The sequence below is a fragment of the Gymnoscopelus braueri genome (genome assembly GCF_963280865.1).
Source record: "Gymnoscopelus braueri genome assembly, chromosome: 16".
NCBI lineage: Eukaryota > Metazoa > Chordata > Actinopteri > Myctophiformes > Myctophidae > Gymnoscopelus > Gymnoscopelus braueri.
In genome coordinates, this window is record NC_137616.1 from 48,804,366 (window position 1) to 48,820,929 (window position 16,564).

At 40.7% G+C, this 16,564-nt stretch overlaps 2 protein-coding genes across 2 annotated transcripts; both read left to right on the plus strand.

Moving 5' to 3' along the window:
- Positions 1–4,976: 4,976 nt before the first annotated feature.
- On the plus strand, positions 4,977–7,903 carry LOC308103707 (E3 ubiquitin-protein ligase TRIM39-like). The gene is made up of 2 exons (XM_080453834.1): positions 4,977–5,161; positions 5,890–7,903. The coding sequence occupies exon 2, from the start codon at positions 6,297–6,299 to the stop codon at positions 7,719–7,721; it is 1,425 nt and encodes a 474-aa protein (XP_080309960.1). The 5' UTR covers positions 4,977–5,161; positions 5,890–6,296; the 3' UTR covers positions 7,722–7,903.
- A 6,282-nt stretch (positions 7,904–14,185) lies between these two features.
- On the plus strand, positions 14,186–16,186 carry LOC308103706 (E3 ubiquitin-protein ligase TRIM35-like). Its single transcript, XM_080453833.1, has one exon. The coding sequence runs from the start codon at positions 14,427–14,429 to the stop codon at positions 15,849–15,851; it is 1,425 nt and encodes a 474-aa protein (XP_080309959.1). The 5' UTR covers positions 14,186–14,426; the 3' UTR covers positions 15,852–16,186.
- Positions 16,187–16,564: the final 378 nt, after the last annotated feature.

The window sequence follows — 16,564 nt, forward strand, 5'->3', positions numbered from 1 at the left end:
AGACCCCGTCCCAACAATTCACATGCACTACTTACTGTGGTGTAGAAAGTGATTTGGGGTTTTTGCCTTGCATAAAGGATGACATAATCCACTAGCATAACACAAATGTTAATTTATAGAGCTTTTAAATATTGCTCATACATTATTAGTATTTCAAAAACAGTTTATAACTGTTTCTTGGGACAATGACAAATGTAGCATAATACATGTTGTGTGTGTGTGTGTGTGTGTGTGTGTGTGTGTGTGTGTGTGTGTGTGTGTGTGTGTGTGTGTGTGTGTGCGTGTGCGTGTACGTGTGTGTGTGTGCACGTGTGTGTGCGTGTGTGTGTGTGTGTGTGTGTTGCTCCCTCACCTCAGTGAAAGACAGAATATGTCAGGATCTGCAGGTAAACCATTGAAACCAAAAAGTCATTACGAGCTTCACTACCCTCATCCTGAACTCATACTACGTTTTGGTCCACTCGTTAATGAGGTTTGAAAGTGAACACGTTGTTCAAACAATGCACAAGAATGCTTCACAATTTCAAAAGCGTTATTAGTAGCACACTGGCTGAGACTACACCAACATAATAAGTGGCTAAGCCTATCCTTTTTAATAGGAGTTGGTGTCTCTCAGCCTTGAAGTCTCTCCACCTTGACGTCTGTAAGTATGAAGATCAGAATCAGAATCATCTTTATAGTCAAATCAAAGGTTTTTCACGTGTAAAACAGTGGGTGAAATTATTTTTGTGCATGGTCCATCGTTTTTGATTGTTTCCAGAAAGAGAAAAAAAAGAAAGAGAAAGTAAATATGTAGACAAGGTATCTACATATTTACACATAGCATATCCATCCAAACATTATGTACATGAAGTTCAGAAATAACGTGCAAGTACTGTACTTAAGTACAATTTTGAAGTATTTGTACTTTACTTGAGTATTTCCAATTGTCAGTACTTTTACTTCTACTCCACTACATCTCGGAGGCAAATATTGTACTTTTACTCCACTACAATTATTTGAAAACTTTAGTTACTAGTTACTTTGTAGATTTTGATTATTATTACAAAACATGCATTAACCACTTCAGCCCTATATACATTTAGGCCATTTGAAAATAGCAGATCTACAAGCTCACAATGTGTCACGACGCATTGTGAGCTTGTAGATCTGCTATTTTCAAAATATTTTTATACATTTGAAAACTGAAATGGGACATTCTGCATAATGAGTACTTTTACTTCTGGTACTTCAAGTACATTTTTATGCCAATACTGTTGTATTTTTACTCAGGTACATTTTGAATTCCGGACTTTTACATGTAACAGAGTATTTCAACAATGCAGTATTGATACTTTTACCTAAGTAAGAAATGTGAGTACTTTTCCCACCACTGACGTCTAGTTTCATTATAGCAGATCAGTTCTGTCTGAGGCCTGGGAAGCCACTTGACACACCCAGACCAGGACTCAAATCTGTTAAAACACAATTTATATTTCATCATAGCCTATATGACAGTGTTGCTCAGTGTTGCTGTAAAGTAGGTACATGATTAGAACATGCTTAAACATTCGACAATTAAGGTCTAATATTTCTACTATTGCTACAAAACCTGTATATCCATTCATTTTGGGGCATAAACAAGAAGCACAGACTTCAAATTAAATCTGATAATGATGTACTGTGCATATTTACATCATGTATGTATAGCCTACTTTACATTAATTAACAAAATGTTTCTTTAGTTTTTCATTTTTTAAAAACATTTTGTAAAAAAATTGCCAATTTTACATGGAGGTGCCCAGATGTCCCTAAGTGCCCACCTATCCTTTGTTCTAAGCTGGTCCACCTGGCCCTCATAGACTCCAATGTATTCCTAGTAGGGGGTACTAAGCACAAAAAATGGCCAAATCGTTACGCGGCGGATAAAAGCACCAAATTTGGTACACGCACTCTTTAGGATGTATCTCATCATCTCAGAAGGGGTGCCAAAAATTTTGACCCATTAAAGGGTTTTTTAAAGGAAAAATCAAAAATGGCCGCCAGAAATGACCCATGATTCCTAAAAGTTGATATAATTCTGACATTTTGGCTGATTGTGCTAAATATAACTTTTACATTTATAGTAAATAGACTGATATTAAAGGATTTGGCAAAAATAACCCATGAAAAATGTCTTAAATATTTTTTAAACAACTCTAAATGGCCAAAATTGTCTTAAAAACCACTCTGAATAAGATGACCTTCCACATTAATCCTTTTCTAAGTGATATATTGTCAATGCCAAATATACTTAATTGTTTTCTAAAACTTTTAAAAGACCCTATGAATGATTACCAATACATAATATATTGTACAAATCTTCATATGACCAGAGATCAAGCCCTCTATTGGGGCACAACTCCATAGCGTTTTAATGCCCCAAAAATGTAGGAGAGTGTGGGAGCAGACAGGTTCTCGTGCTTGGAGTGTGGGAGCAGACAGGTTCTCGTGCTTGAAATTAAACAAAGTTGCAACCTTGTGCGGGAAAGCAGAAGATCAAAGACACACACACCAGCACCCCCCCCCCCCCTTAAAAACGGTCTGGGGGGCTCACAAAAGCCTGAGTAGACGATAAAATGACCCAAAGTTTTTTTGAAAGTGAAATATTCCTTTAACATGTTGTCCCTGCTACCTGCATGTCACACAGTTAACATGTTGTCCCTGCTACCTTCATGTCACACAACAGTTAACATGTTGTCCCTGCTACCTGCATGTCACACAACAGTTAAGATGTTGTCCCTGCTACCTGCATGTCACACAACAGTTAAGATGTTGTCCCTGTTACCTGTATGTCACACAACAGTTAAGATGTTGTCCCTGTTACCTGTATGTCACACAACAGTTAAGATGTTGTCCCTGTTACCTGCATGTCACACAACAGTTAAGATGTTGTCCCTGTTACCTGCATGTCACACAACAGTTAAGATGTTGTCCCTGTTACCTGTATGTCACACAACAGTTAAGATGTTGTCCCTGCTACCTTCATGTCACACAACAGTTAACATGTTGTCCCTGCTACCTGCATGTCACACAACAGTTAAGATGTTGTCCCTGTTACCTGTATGTCACACAACAGTTAAGATGTTGTCCCTGTTACCTGCATGTCACACAACAGTTAAGATGTTGTCCCTGTTACCTGCATGTCACACAACAGTTAAGATGTTGTCCCTGTTACCTGTATGTCACACAACAGTTAAGATGTTGTCCCTGTTACCTGCATGTCACACAACAGTTAACATGTTGTCCCTGCTACCTGCATGTCACACAACAGTTAGATGTTGTCCCTGTTACCTGCATGTCACACAACAGTTAAGATGTTGTCCCTGTTACCTGTATGTCACACAACAGTTAAGATGTTGTCCCTGCTACCTTCATGTCACACAACAGTTAACATGTTGTCCCTGTTACCTGTATGTCACACAACAGTTAAGATGTTGTCCCTGTTACCTGCATGTCACACAACAGTTAAGATGTTGTCCCTGTTACCTGCATGTCACACAACAGTTAAGATGTTGTCCCTGTTACCTGTATGTCACACAACAGTTAATATGTTGTCCCTGTTACCTGCATGTCACACAACAGTTAACATGTTGTCCCTGCTACCTGCATGTCACACAACAGTTAAGATGTTGTCCCTGTTACCTGTAAGTCACACAACAGTTAAGATGTTGTCCCTGCTACCTGCATGTCACACAACAGTTAAGATGTTGTCCCTGCTACCTGTATGTCACACAACAGTTAAGATGTTGTCCCTGCTACCTGCATGTCACACAACAGTTAACATGTTGTCCCTGCTACCTGTATGTCACACAACAGTTAAGATGTTGTCCCTGCTACCACTAGGTGACTGTCACTTCCTGTTTCAGATTATTTTGGGCACCCCTTCTAGGATGTGTTAGGATGACCCAAGGGACATATGTGCCAAATTGTATGCTTTTTGGAGATTCTATAGGCTTTTTGAGTCAATCGCCAGCACTGTAGGCGGACATTTTCAATTTAGTCAATAACTCACTTCCTGTTGAAGACTTTTTTGGGCACCCCTTCTAGGATGTCTTAGGATGACCCAAGGGACATGTGTGACACATTTTATACTTTTTGGAGATTCTTTAGTTGTCTTTTGAGTCAATCGACAACACTAGGCGGCCATTTTCAATTTGGTCAATAACTCACTTCCTGTTTCAGAATTTTGTGGGCACCCCTTCTAGGATGTCATAGGATGACCCAAGGGACATGTGTGCCACATTTTATGCTTTTTGGAGATTATTTTGGTGTCTTTTGAGTCAACGGTCAACAGTTTAGGTGGCCATTTTGGATTTTGTCCATAACTCACTTCCTGTTTAAGATTTTTTTGGGCACCCCTTCTAGGATGTTTTAGGATGACCCAAGGGACATCTGTATCAAATGTCATGCTTTTATCCGCCGCGTAAACGATTTTTCACTTAGTACCCCCTACTATCCACGGCTGAGCTGCAGTTTGTCTCCCAGTGCGACGAATCTGCCGGCTGGAATTGCTAATGGATGATGAAAATGACGTAGACGACTGCACCTTCCTTTTATGTACCTTGAAGTAAACCAAGTAAACCGGGAAACAAGGCGGGAAACAGGATGTTATGCTGACGTTCCTCTGTGACGCGACCATAGAGTTTCTAGAGGGCGGAAGACAGCCCCGCCCCCACCTATTCATTTCAATGAAAGTTGCTCACACAAGAGCATGAAGCACCCGGAACCACCTCTACTTCCTAGTTGGCTCCAATATTGGAGCCAAAGGAGCAGGCGCACTAGCGTTTCAGACGATAGAGGCATGCGCAGCAGCGTTTTAAATGCAGAAGTATTGCAATCTCAGATTTGACCACCAGGTGACGGCAGCTTCACTCACCGTCCTACCGCGGTTCTGGGGGCTTGGTGACCAGTGACCACACTTCTTTACACACATGGAGAGACGATCAGACGGACAATACGATTCACTTGTCTCTTAGAATTCAAATGAATTCAGAGTCAGACTGCTCAGTCAGTGCTCAGAGTCAGACAGACCACAGAATACAGAGACAAGCATCTGTTATTGTTTCAGTTCAACTTTCAGGCTGCACTCTTCTTCACAGGACCTTCTGAGAAAACATTGGAGTAGGATCCTAAGTTACAGGTAAGACAATATCATGGGATGACAATAGCCAACTGTGTTCCAAACATAAGCACACCACCCTGGCGTTTTTGTCAGGGTGGTGGCTCTGCATCGTTTATGTATTATATTCATTCATATTTGATATAGCCTGTTTCTGGCGAAAATGGAATTTAATTCTGCCTTAAAAGTCTTAAGAACTACTACTTCCGGGTCTGATATCACTGTCCCAACAGCAGGCGCGTTCATGGGAAATGTAGTCTTTGGGTTGTTTGACTCGTTTCTAGTGTTTATATTGTGTTACTCATTGGGTAAATGTGTACATTTACACCTTCAGTCGATGCTTCATATCCATATCATGAGTAAAATCGCCAGGGTGGTGTGTTTATTTTTGGAACACAGTTCTTATATGAAGTGATCTAAGATTTCCCAAAAAGTAAAGCCACGAACCTGCGGAAAAGCGCCCTCTACTGGCAGTGATGTCAGGACTTCGGTGCTCTATTGAATGAGTAACGAGCCCATTCAAATGACAGTAATTGTAACTGTGTTATTGAAGTGGCATATATTTCACTCATTCTACCTACCCTGTAGTTTGTTCAGTGGTCGAAGACATTTAGTTGTTTTTTACTTAAGTAAAAGTTGCAATTGCACATACTCTGGCCAGTGTTGACTTTCACCTCAGTAATATTAATGAAGTATCGTGTGTGTGTGTGTGTGTGTGTGTGTGCGCGCGTTTGTGTACTTTGCAACAGGTCTGTGGTGGTGTATCAAAGCTCCGACCCCTGCCAGACTCATCTGAGACGATAAGATTGACCTTCAGATCAAACACAACTTCCAGTGAGGAGGACAGACTGTCTTTCCACATCAGCTACAGGAGGGAATACTGACCCAGACCACTGGAACCTGCTGCTGACTCTGTCAGCTGAATGGACTTTAACAACAACCACGATTCACGGTGAAAGTAAACTTCAGGGAACATTCTAGAATCTAGAGGAGGGAGAGTTAATGAAGCCTTTACAGGTGAAACTCTAGATCGTTTATGAAGTTAAAACAGAAAGTGACCGAACAGCCAAACACTTTAAGGTCCAGGCCCGTGGCACACAGCAAGGCAGGCTGATTTCCTGTATTGAGTGTTTGTATAGCTTCACTCAGAGACTAAATGGCTTCCACGTTGTCTCTTCCAGAAGAGGATTTTTCCTGTCCTGTGTGTCGTGACATCTTTAAAGATCCTGTTATACTGTCATGTAGCCACAGCTTCTGTAATGCTTGTCTGCGGGAATGGTGGAGACGGAAGGAAATAAAGGAATGTCCAGTTTGTAAGGAAATACATTCAACAGATCATCTACCCCGTAACCTGGCTCTGAAGAACCTGTGTGAGGCCTTCATACAGGAGAGACAGAGAGCTTCAAAACGTAAGAGAACTTCATCAGGGTCTGAGGATCTCTGCAGTCTGCATGCTGAGAAACTCAAACTGTTCTGTCTGGAATGTCAACAGCCAGTGTGTCTTGTGTGTCGAGATTCTAAAAAACACATCAACCACAGTTTCAGACCCATCGATGAAGCTGCTCTGGATCACAAGGAGGAAGTCCAGAAATTACTGAAGCCTTTACAGGAGAAAATGGAAGTTTTTAATCAAGTAAAAAAAAAAAGTTACCAAACAGCGAAACACATTAAGTTCCAGGCCCGGCACACAGAGAGGCAGATTAAAGACCAGTTTAAGAAGCTGCATCGGTTTCTTAAAGAGGAAGAGGAGGCCAGCATCACTGTACTGAAGGAGGAAGAGCAGCAGAAGAGTCAGATGATAAAGGAAAAGATTGAGGGTCTGAACAGAGACATATCAACCCTTTCAAACAACATAGCAGCCATAGAGGAGGAGCTGAGTGCTGAACACATCTCATTCCTGAAGAACTACAAGACCACAATGGAAAGAGTCCAGTTCACACTGCAGGACCCACAGCTGGTCTCTGGATCACTGATAGACGTGACCAAACACCTGGGCACCCTGACCTTCAGAGTCTGGAACAAGATGAAGGACATTGTCTCCTACACTCCTGTCATTCTGGACCCCAACACTGCCTATCCATCATACACCCTGTCTGATGATCTGACCAGTGTGAGACTTGGAGAATGGCAGCAGCTTCCTGACAACCCAGAGAGGTTTGACATCTACGGCTATGTCCTGGGTTCTGAGGGCTTTAACTCAGGGACTCACAGCTGGGATGTTGAGGTTGGAGACAATACAAACTGGCAAGTGGGTGTGTTAGCAGAGTCTTACCCGAGGAAGGGAGACAGAGGGGGTCAACACTGGAGAATACATTTACGGGAAGGTAAATACAGAGCATACGCCCCATCAGGGTCATCCACTGATCTCTCATTGAAGCAGAATCCTCAGAGGATCAGAGTCCAGCTGGACTGGAATGAAGGAAAGCTGTCATTCTCTAATCCTGATACTAACACACACATACACACCTTCACACACACTTTCACTGACACACTCTTTCCATTCATTTACACTAATGATAAAACTGTCCCTCTGAAGATGTTACCTGGGAAGATCAGTGTAACTCTGGAACAATGCAGTTAGACATTTTCATTTGATCTATTATACAAGGAAAACACTAACAACAACATGTGTTTAAAAACTCTGACTGTACTCATCAAAATGACTGATTTACTTTACTTTGTCCTGTGGTAACAAAGAATGTAGAGAATAAATAAATGTAGTGAAAAGGATGAATACACTCAAAGTGATAGATAAGGAGAAGGATGGAAAACAATATAATCAATTGAAAGTGTAAATAATGAACAGTGAGTCGAGCTGTTTTTGTGTGTGTTTTTTCCCCCCCTTTTTTTCCCCCTGTTCTATGGTCTTTATAATCACTGAACTGTCCATTTAGCTGTTTTTATTTTCATACAGTCTCTTAAATGATGACACTATCTGTTACTGATGTAACAGATAGTGTTACTGTGTAATGGGACTGCATTCCTAATTAAAGTCTGACTATAGAAACATGATCTGAAGTCATGGTTGTTTTTATAGTGAGGTAGTGGATGCATGTGTGATTCTAGTCTAGTCTTACTGCAGGGTGTGTTGGCATGACGTCTGTGACTAAAACTGCTGTGTAGTTATTTTGTATTTGAAGAAATAATTTCATACATAATGAATTTAATTACAATCATTTTCAACATTCATAGCGTTTTGTAGTGCATCATAATGATTAAAGCATAAAGGAAGACTAGCATTATAATAATAAATAATGATAATACTTTCAATGTATATAGTGTTCAAAGTCTCTTTACAAAACATTTTTATTAGGAAAAAAATAGATTAAAAAGTTAACTAAAGTAACGGTAAAAAAAATAGGGATTAGGTAGGGGGATGCGAGTCTGAAAAGGTGGGTTTTGAGTGTGGTTTTAAACGTGGGGAGGGTGGGAGCAGCTTTGATGTGAGGTGGTAGTGAGTTCCATGGGGCCCACAGAGAAGGCCCGTCACCCCAGGTTGGTTTCTTTGTTCTGGGGATGTCCAGGAGGTTGGCATCACCCGACCAGAGGGAGCGGGAGGGGGCGTGGCGTTGGAGGAGTTCAGAGAGGTAGCGGGGAGCCTGGTTGTTGAGGGCCTTGTAGGTGGTGATTAGTATTTAGCTTTTTAATTAGCTTTTTAAAATTAGCTTTTGAAAATTAGCTTTTGATTAGCTTTTTAAAAAAAGCCATTTAGACCAGGAAAGTATCTGTCATTTTTAGATTTCTTTGGCTATTCAAAAAATAGCAGATCTACAAGCTCTTTTGTTTGTTTTTTTTAGGCAAACATTTGTAAAATATTGTTGTTCCAAGGACCCCCCCAGAAGCACAGATTTGAGTTACAAACGTATTATATATTCAAAAATTTGCACACATTTTCACGATTTTTCAAAAATAGCAGATCTACAAGCTGCGCTATGAGCTTGTAGATCTGCTATTTTTGAATAGCCGAACAAATCTAAAATGACACAGATGCGTCCCCGCATTGAATGGGTTAAGCTATAACTAGGCTAAGTTTGAACTTAGTGTGAGGTGGTGCAACTGGCCCCTGGTGAGCAGGCGGGCGGCAGAGTTTTGTACAAACTGTAGTTTCTTGAGAACTTGGTGGTGACACCGTATAGCAGGGGGTCAGCAACCTTTTTGACATGAAGTGCCATGTTTTTTTCATGTTATTTTCTTAATAGTCAGTGTGCCATATCAACAATATGTTTTATTATGACACATCAAAATAAAATATTTCCAACAGATTGTGATTGTCCACATACACAACCTTTAGTTAATTTTTATTTTTAAATTATCAGGACATTGTAATGATCATTAGACTCTGAGCAATACCCCACACCTACTGTATTCAGAGTTTGAATGAATGTAGAATTATGTGCAGGATGTAATTTGCATACAGGTGTGAAGGGACTTAATTTAATTGACAAGTATTTTAAATATTATTATTTTTATTTTATAAAAAAGTAATCCTCTCTCTCTCTCTCTCACACTTACTGTATGCCAGTGTGCCAGTGGTTACCCTCCCCTGTGCCAATGTTGGCACCGGTGCCTAAGGTTGCCTACCCCTGCCGTATAGGAAGCTATTGCAGTAGTGGAGTCTGGATGTGATGAGGGCATTGATGAGTGTCTCAGCAGCAGTGTGTCATAGGCTGGGACGAAGGTGGAAAAAGGCAGCTTTTGTGATCTGGTTGACATGGGACAGGAAGGAGAGAGTGGGGTCCAGGATGACACCAAGGGCTCTATTCAGGATTACAGAACTGGACCTCTGGCAGGGGCCCAAGAACCCAGGGGGCCCCTAAGCCAGAACCGTTGCGTGAATATTTCTAAAAAATATAGAAACTATTGGATGACAGTTACTGTAGCTTATCAACTATTTGCATACCATTTGATGGTCTTTCATCAGACTACAGACTATTTGAGCGATAAATGTGCAGACCTCCCTGACACACTAATCCCATTTTTATTGAGGGACAACACTGACACCTAGAGGTAAGATTCAGCAACTTGTTGGTACTTTAAATACATGTTATGGTTAGAACAGTGTTATTTAGTGAAAATATATTGAATCCATTCACGATTCCCATAGACGTGTTTAATATCGCATCAAATAAGAACTGTGTTCCAAAAATAAATAAATGATCCGGGCTGTTTGACTCTTATGGATATGAAGCATCAACTGACGGTGAGAAGACACTAATGTTATGTCTGTTCCGCAGATTTAGTTACATTTTCGCCAGAAACAGACTGTATCAAATATGAGTGACTGATATACGGGAGAGGGTATTGCATAAAACAAATAATAATAAAAATAATAATAAAAACAATATATATATATATATATATATATATATATATATATATATATATATATATATTTTTTTTTTTATTTTTTTTTTATTATTTGTTCTATGCAATACCCTCTCCCGTATATCAGTCACTCATATTTGATATATATATATATATATATATATATATATATATATATATATATATATATATATATATATATATATATATATATATATATATATATATATATATATATTTAAATATTTTTTTACATCATCAACATGAGGATAGATACAGCTGAGAAGGACTTCTCTAATTATCTCCTTGAATTAGGGGAAGACAGACTCACATGGACACACTGAAGTTCAAATCCACATTCCGCGAGACTTGAATACATTAATTTCATACACCTTCCCTGACCTGCAGAATGAATGTATTGACAGACACCATCTTCTCAAAGGCACTGTATACACTCCGCTAAACAACGATATCCGGGAAATCAACAATAGGTGCATGGTTGAGTTCCCTGGAGAAGACAGAGTGTACTTCTCAGCTGACTCAATTAAGGAGGAGAACCACAAGAACTCTATGCCTGTGGAATTCCTAAATTCACTGACACCCTCTGGACTCCTTGACCATAATCTGAAACTAAAACTGGGAGCCCCAGTCATGCTGCTTAGAAACCTGCAAGCAGGTGCCGAGCGCACATCTACTTACCTCAGCCTGTGTTCGCTCATGGCCAACTCTACACAGCCTTCTCAAGTTTACATTGAGGGTAATGATGAGGGAACAACTGACAATATTGTTTAGGTGTTTAACTCAGAGGTATGAGGGCCCTTGAACCCAATCCAACAGAGAGTTTGAAATAATCAAGGCATTCATAGGTCTCACATCACAAGCTGTGAGTAAAGAGCAGTAAAGACGGCATATATACTGTACTGTGTGTGTGTGTGTGTGTGTGTGTGTGTGTGTGTGTGTGTGTGTGTGTGTGTGTGTGTGTGTGTGTGTGTGTGTGTGTGTGTGTGTGTGTGTGTGTGTGTGTCACACACACAGTTATTTTACTGTACTGTGGTCTTCATGCTCGCTGAACTGTCCTGTTAGCTGTTTTTCTTTTCGTAGTCACTTAAATGAGATGGGAGACTAGCTGTTACTGATGTGTAATCTAATGGGACTGCATACCTAATTAAAGTCTGACTCTAGAAACATGATCTGAAGTCCAGTTTCACTCTCATTCTTTTACTCTCTATGCTTTCATGCAATGCGCGGTGCCCTTTAAGTGTTACGACAGTACTGATTTACGGACGTTTTTACGACAGCCGTTCCTTCTCACGTTGGTAGGAGAAAGCGCGGGTCAGATGGTTGTTGCCTGTGTGAGAAACATCAAGTGACTCTAAAGTATCTTCTGTGAGACTCTCTTCTGTTAGGTGAGCACTGAACATGTTGATTTAAGAGCTGTAACATTATCTTATCTGTCATATGATATTAGCCTTAGATCAAGAAGACTATCGTAGATGTATTTGATCGATTTGAACATTTTTATATCCACGAGTCTTAGCCCCCCCCCCCCAGTTTGTCGTGGAATGTCACCACAAAGCCCTTATTTCTCCTAACATGTACAAAATGAAAAATATAAGGTGCTTACCCGCTTGCCCCAAATGTTAACTATGTGTCCGTTGTGTTTGTGTAATGTATTAGTCCATATTGTTTAATAAAGAAGTGTTTTAATCCCGTCGGTGACCGAACGACATCCCCCCTCGTTTACTTCCTGTTTACATTGAGTGTAATTCCGGATTTCACCGGATGCGCCCCATCACTAACTTCCTCCAGAATCGTCCACAGACGGGATTAAAACACTTTTTTATTGAAAAATGTGGACTAATACATTACACAAACACTCCGGACACCTAGTTAACATTTGGGGCAAGCGGGTAAGCACCTTATATTTTGCATTTCATTTGCATACATCAACGATAGTCTTGATCTAAGGCTAATATGGTAATATGTTGTTTGATTTATGGTCAAAGTTTTACAACTACATGAAGGTTTATTATCATCAACTTTGGCCAGTAGTTGTACAAAGTAGTTTACCTTTGTGAAATCCACAAAGATTGCTCGTTTTTCTCAACAATCTCTCAATAATACTGAGAGAGTTATCTACCACTACAATGCCTTCCAGAGATACCTATAAGCTCAATTAATTAATAAATGATATGAATGACTCGACGCGAGGCTTGTTAATTTATGGATCATGATGCAACGGTTAGGTATATATTTTTATGGGTAATTGGGCATAGGCTACTACAATCTTCTAAGCTACTTGTATATCGCTAAAGAAATATATATTAACGTCTGTCTGAGTGAGACGTTAGTTTAACATCTCCACGCTGTTTCTGAGCGGAGGAGTGCGGCTTGGCAGCCGCACGGAGAATACCAAAACTCTCGCCCCAAAACACAGTCGCCCTAAAACACAGTCGCCCTAAAACACAGTCGCCCCGGGGCAAATCCGGCGGTATTCACAAACGTAACTTCAGTAAACTATGCCTAAACCTACCTAACCTTATTTCTAAACGTAACCCCAGTAAAACTATGTTCTAAGTCTAACCTTATCATCAAACAAATGCAAGAACCGTGGGTCCGCGAAAAAGAATGGGGGTGAGCGTGATTTGGGGCGAGTTTCATTTACTTTCACTTTTCATCAGACGCGGACAAGATGGTCAGTCAGATGAAGGGATTCCTCTTACAACTTTGTAAAGCATTACCCTTACCTTGGGCCGTTCATTTTGCTCTCAGCAAGACTTTGTTCATAACTAAAATACAAGGAAACCGTTTTGTTGTGCTCAAAGCCTCAAGCCTGAGTGACTCGATGCTCAAGTTTTACAATCCCATAGTTTAGAATAGATCCTATAGTCCGAAGGGACAGTTGTGGGTTTTATTGGTTGTTGTTGGTTGTCAGGGCGATTTCACAACCAATCGATGGACGGGCTTTGCATGGGCACGTCTGTTGCAGGATGCGGTGACAGCGTCATGTCAATGTAATATGAAGACTAAATCAAAGTACTATTCAATTGACCAAAACCCAAATCCTAAATTTAGAAGTGCACTACACTCCTTATCATTATGTATGAAAATGTTTTGAAAATAGCAGATCTAAGCTCACAAAGCACTGCATAGCAACATGTTGTGAGCTTGTAGATCTGCTATTTTCAAATAGCCAGTGGTGGAAAAAGTACTAAAATGTTTTACTTAAGTAAAAGCATCAATACTGCAATATAGAAATACTCTGTTACGAGTAAAAGTCTGGAATTCATCACCCGGTCTGAGGAGAGGGGGCGTGACGTTGGAGTTCAGAGAGGTAGCGCCGTAGCGGGGAGCCTGGTTGTTGAGGGCCTTGTAGGTGGTGATTAGTATTTTGAAATCTATTCTGTGTTATTGTAGTAGTGGAGTCTGGATGTGATGAAGGCATGGATGAGTGTCTCAGCAGCAGTGTGTGATGGGCTGGGACGAAGGCGGACAATGTTGCGAAGGTGGAAGAAGGCGGACAATGTTGCGAAGGTGGAAGAAGGCAGTTTTAGGGATTTGTTTGACATGGGACTAAATATGTTTGGGGCACACGTCATATGTGTATCAGATTAATGGCAAATTTGTGTTTGTGTGTGTGTGTACTTTGCAACAGGTCTGTGGTGGTGTGTCAAAGCTCCGCCCCCTGCCAGACTCATCTGAGACGATTAGATTGACCTTCAGATCAAACACAACTTCCAGTGAGGAGGACAGACTGTCTTTCCACATCAGCTACAGGAGGGAATACTGACCCAGACCACTGGAACCTGCTGCTGACCTCTGTCAGCTGAATGGACTTTAACAACAACCACGATTCACAGTGAAAGTAAACTTCAGGGAACATTCTAGAGGAGGAAGTGCTACTACGACTGACTGACTTCCTGTATTGAGCAGAGTGTTTGTTGCTTCATTCAGAGACTAAATGGCTTCCACGTCGTCTCCTCCAGAAGAGGATTATTCCTGTCCTGTGTGTCGTGACATCTTTAAAGATCCTGTTATACTGTCATGTAGCCACAGCTTCTGTAAAGCTTGTCTGCAGGAATGGTGGAGACGGAAGACAATAAAGCAATGTCCAGTTTGTAAGGAAATACATTCAACAGATAATCTACCCCGTAACCTGGCTCTGAAGAACCTGTGTGAGGCCTTCATACAGGAGAGACGGAGAGCTTCAAAACGTAAGAGAACTTCATCAGGGTCTGAGGATCTCTGCAGTCTGCATGCTGAGAAACTCAAACTGTTCTGTCTGGAATGTCAACAGCCAGTGTGTCTTGTGTGTCGAGATTCAAAAAAACACACCAACCACAGTTTCAGACCCATCGATGAAGCTGCTCTGGATCACAAGGAGGAAGTCCAGAAATTACTGAAGCCTTTACAGAAGAAACTGGAGGTTTTTAATGAAGTCAAAAAGAAAAGTGACCGAACAGCAAAACACTTTAAGTTCCAGGCCCGGGACACAGAGAGGCAGATTAAGGAACAGTTTAAGAAGCTTCATCTGTTTCTACAAGAGGAAGAGGAGGCCAGCATCACTGCACTGAGGGATGAAGAGCAGCAGAAGAGTCAGATGATAAATGAGAAGATTGAGGGTCTGAACAGAGACATATCAACCCTTTCAAACAACATCAGAGCCATAGAGGAGGAGCTGAGAGCTGAACACATCTCATTCCTGCAGAACTACAAGACCACAATGGAAAGAGTCCAGTTCACACTGCAGGACCCACAGCCGGTCTCAGGACCTCTGATAGACGTGACCAAACACCTGAACAACCTGACCTTCAGAGTCTGGAACAAGATGAAGGACATTGTCTCCTACACTCCTGTCATTCTGGACCCCAACACTGCCTATCCAGTGTTCACCCTCTCTGATGATCTGACCAGTGTGACAAATGGAGAAAGACAGAAGCTTCCTGACAACCCAGAGAGGTTTGACGAAGTTGGCTATGTCCTGGGTTCTGAGGGCTTTAACTCAGGGACTCACAGCTGGGATGTTGAGGTTGGAGACAATGCAGACTGGGAAGTGGGTGTGTTAGCAGAGTCTTACCAGAGGAAGGGAGAAGAAGGGGGTCAACTCTGGAGAATATGGTTAGATGAAGGTAAATATGCAGCACACTCCTCATCAGGGTCAGACACTGATCTCTCATTGAAGCAGAATCCTCAGAGGATCAGAGTCCAGCTGGACTGGAATGAAGGAAAGCTGTCATTCTCTGATCCTGATACTAACACACACATACACACCTTCACACACACTTTCACTGACACACTCTTTCCATTAATTTACACTGGTGATGATACTGTCCCTCTGAAGATGTTACCTGGGAAGATCAGTGTAACTGTGGAACAATGCAGTTAGACATGACGATGATGGTAAGACATATTTCTTTAAAGGGGAATATTACCCAGTTTTGATTGTGTTGTTGTCAATGACAATCAACACTAATAAGTATCTCTTAAAGCAACGCCCAGACCTATGATGTCATCAGATATTGGTGTGTATATATATATATATATATATACACATCTCGTCATTTTATCTATTATACAAGTAAAACAAAAACACCAACTTGTTTTGAAAGAGTTTGACCTACTTATCAAAAGGACTGATTTACAGCCTGATATCCTGTCCTGTGGCAAATAAAAAAATGTAAGAATAAAAAAATGTGTAGGGGGAGAAAGGAATGAAAACAGTCAAAGGTATGGATATGAACAGGAACACAAGACAATCAACTAAAAGTTTAAATACAATGTCAAAACAACGTTGAGTCAATCTGGTAGAGTTGTTTTTAACTGTACTGTGTTCTTCATGTTCGCTCAACTGTCCTTCTGTTTAATGTTTATTGTATTGTCTCTCAATGACATGGGAGACATAGTGTTTCTGATGTGTAATGAGACTGCATTCCACATTAAAGTCTGATTATAAACATGATCTGAAGTCATGGTTGTTTTTATAGTGAGAGGTAGTGGATTCATACAGTAACTTCATGTGTGATTCTAGTCTAGTCTTACTGCAGCGCACATGACGTCTTTTACAAAAAATGTTCAACATTTAGAGTGTTTGTGAAAGCA

Excerpts from the sequence above, each read along its gene's own strand:
- LOC308103707 (XM_080453834.1), top strand. The coding sequence starts at position 6,297 with ATGGCTTCCACGTTGTCTCTTCCAGAAGAGGATTTTTCCTGTCCTGTG.
- LOC308103706 (XM_080453833.1), top strand. The coding sequence starts at position 14,427 with ATGGCTTCCACGTCGTCTCCTCCAGAAGAGGATTATTCCTGTCCTGTG.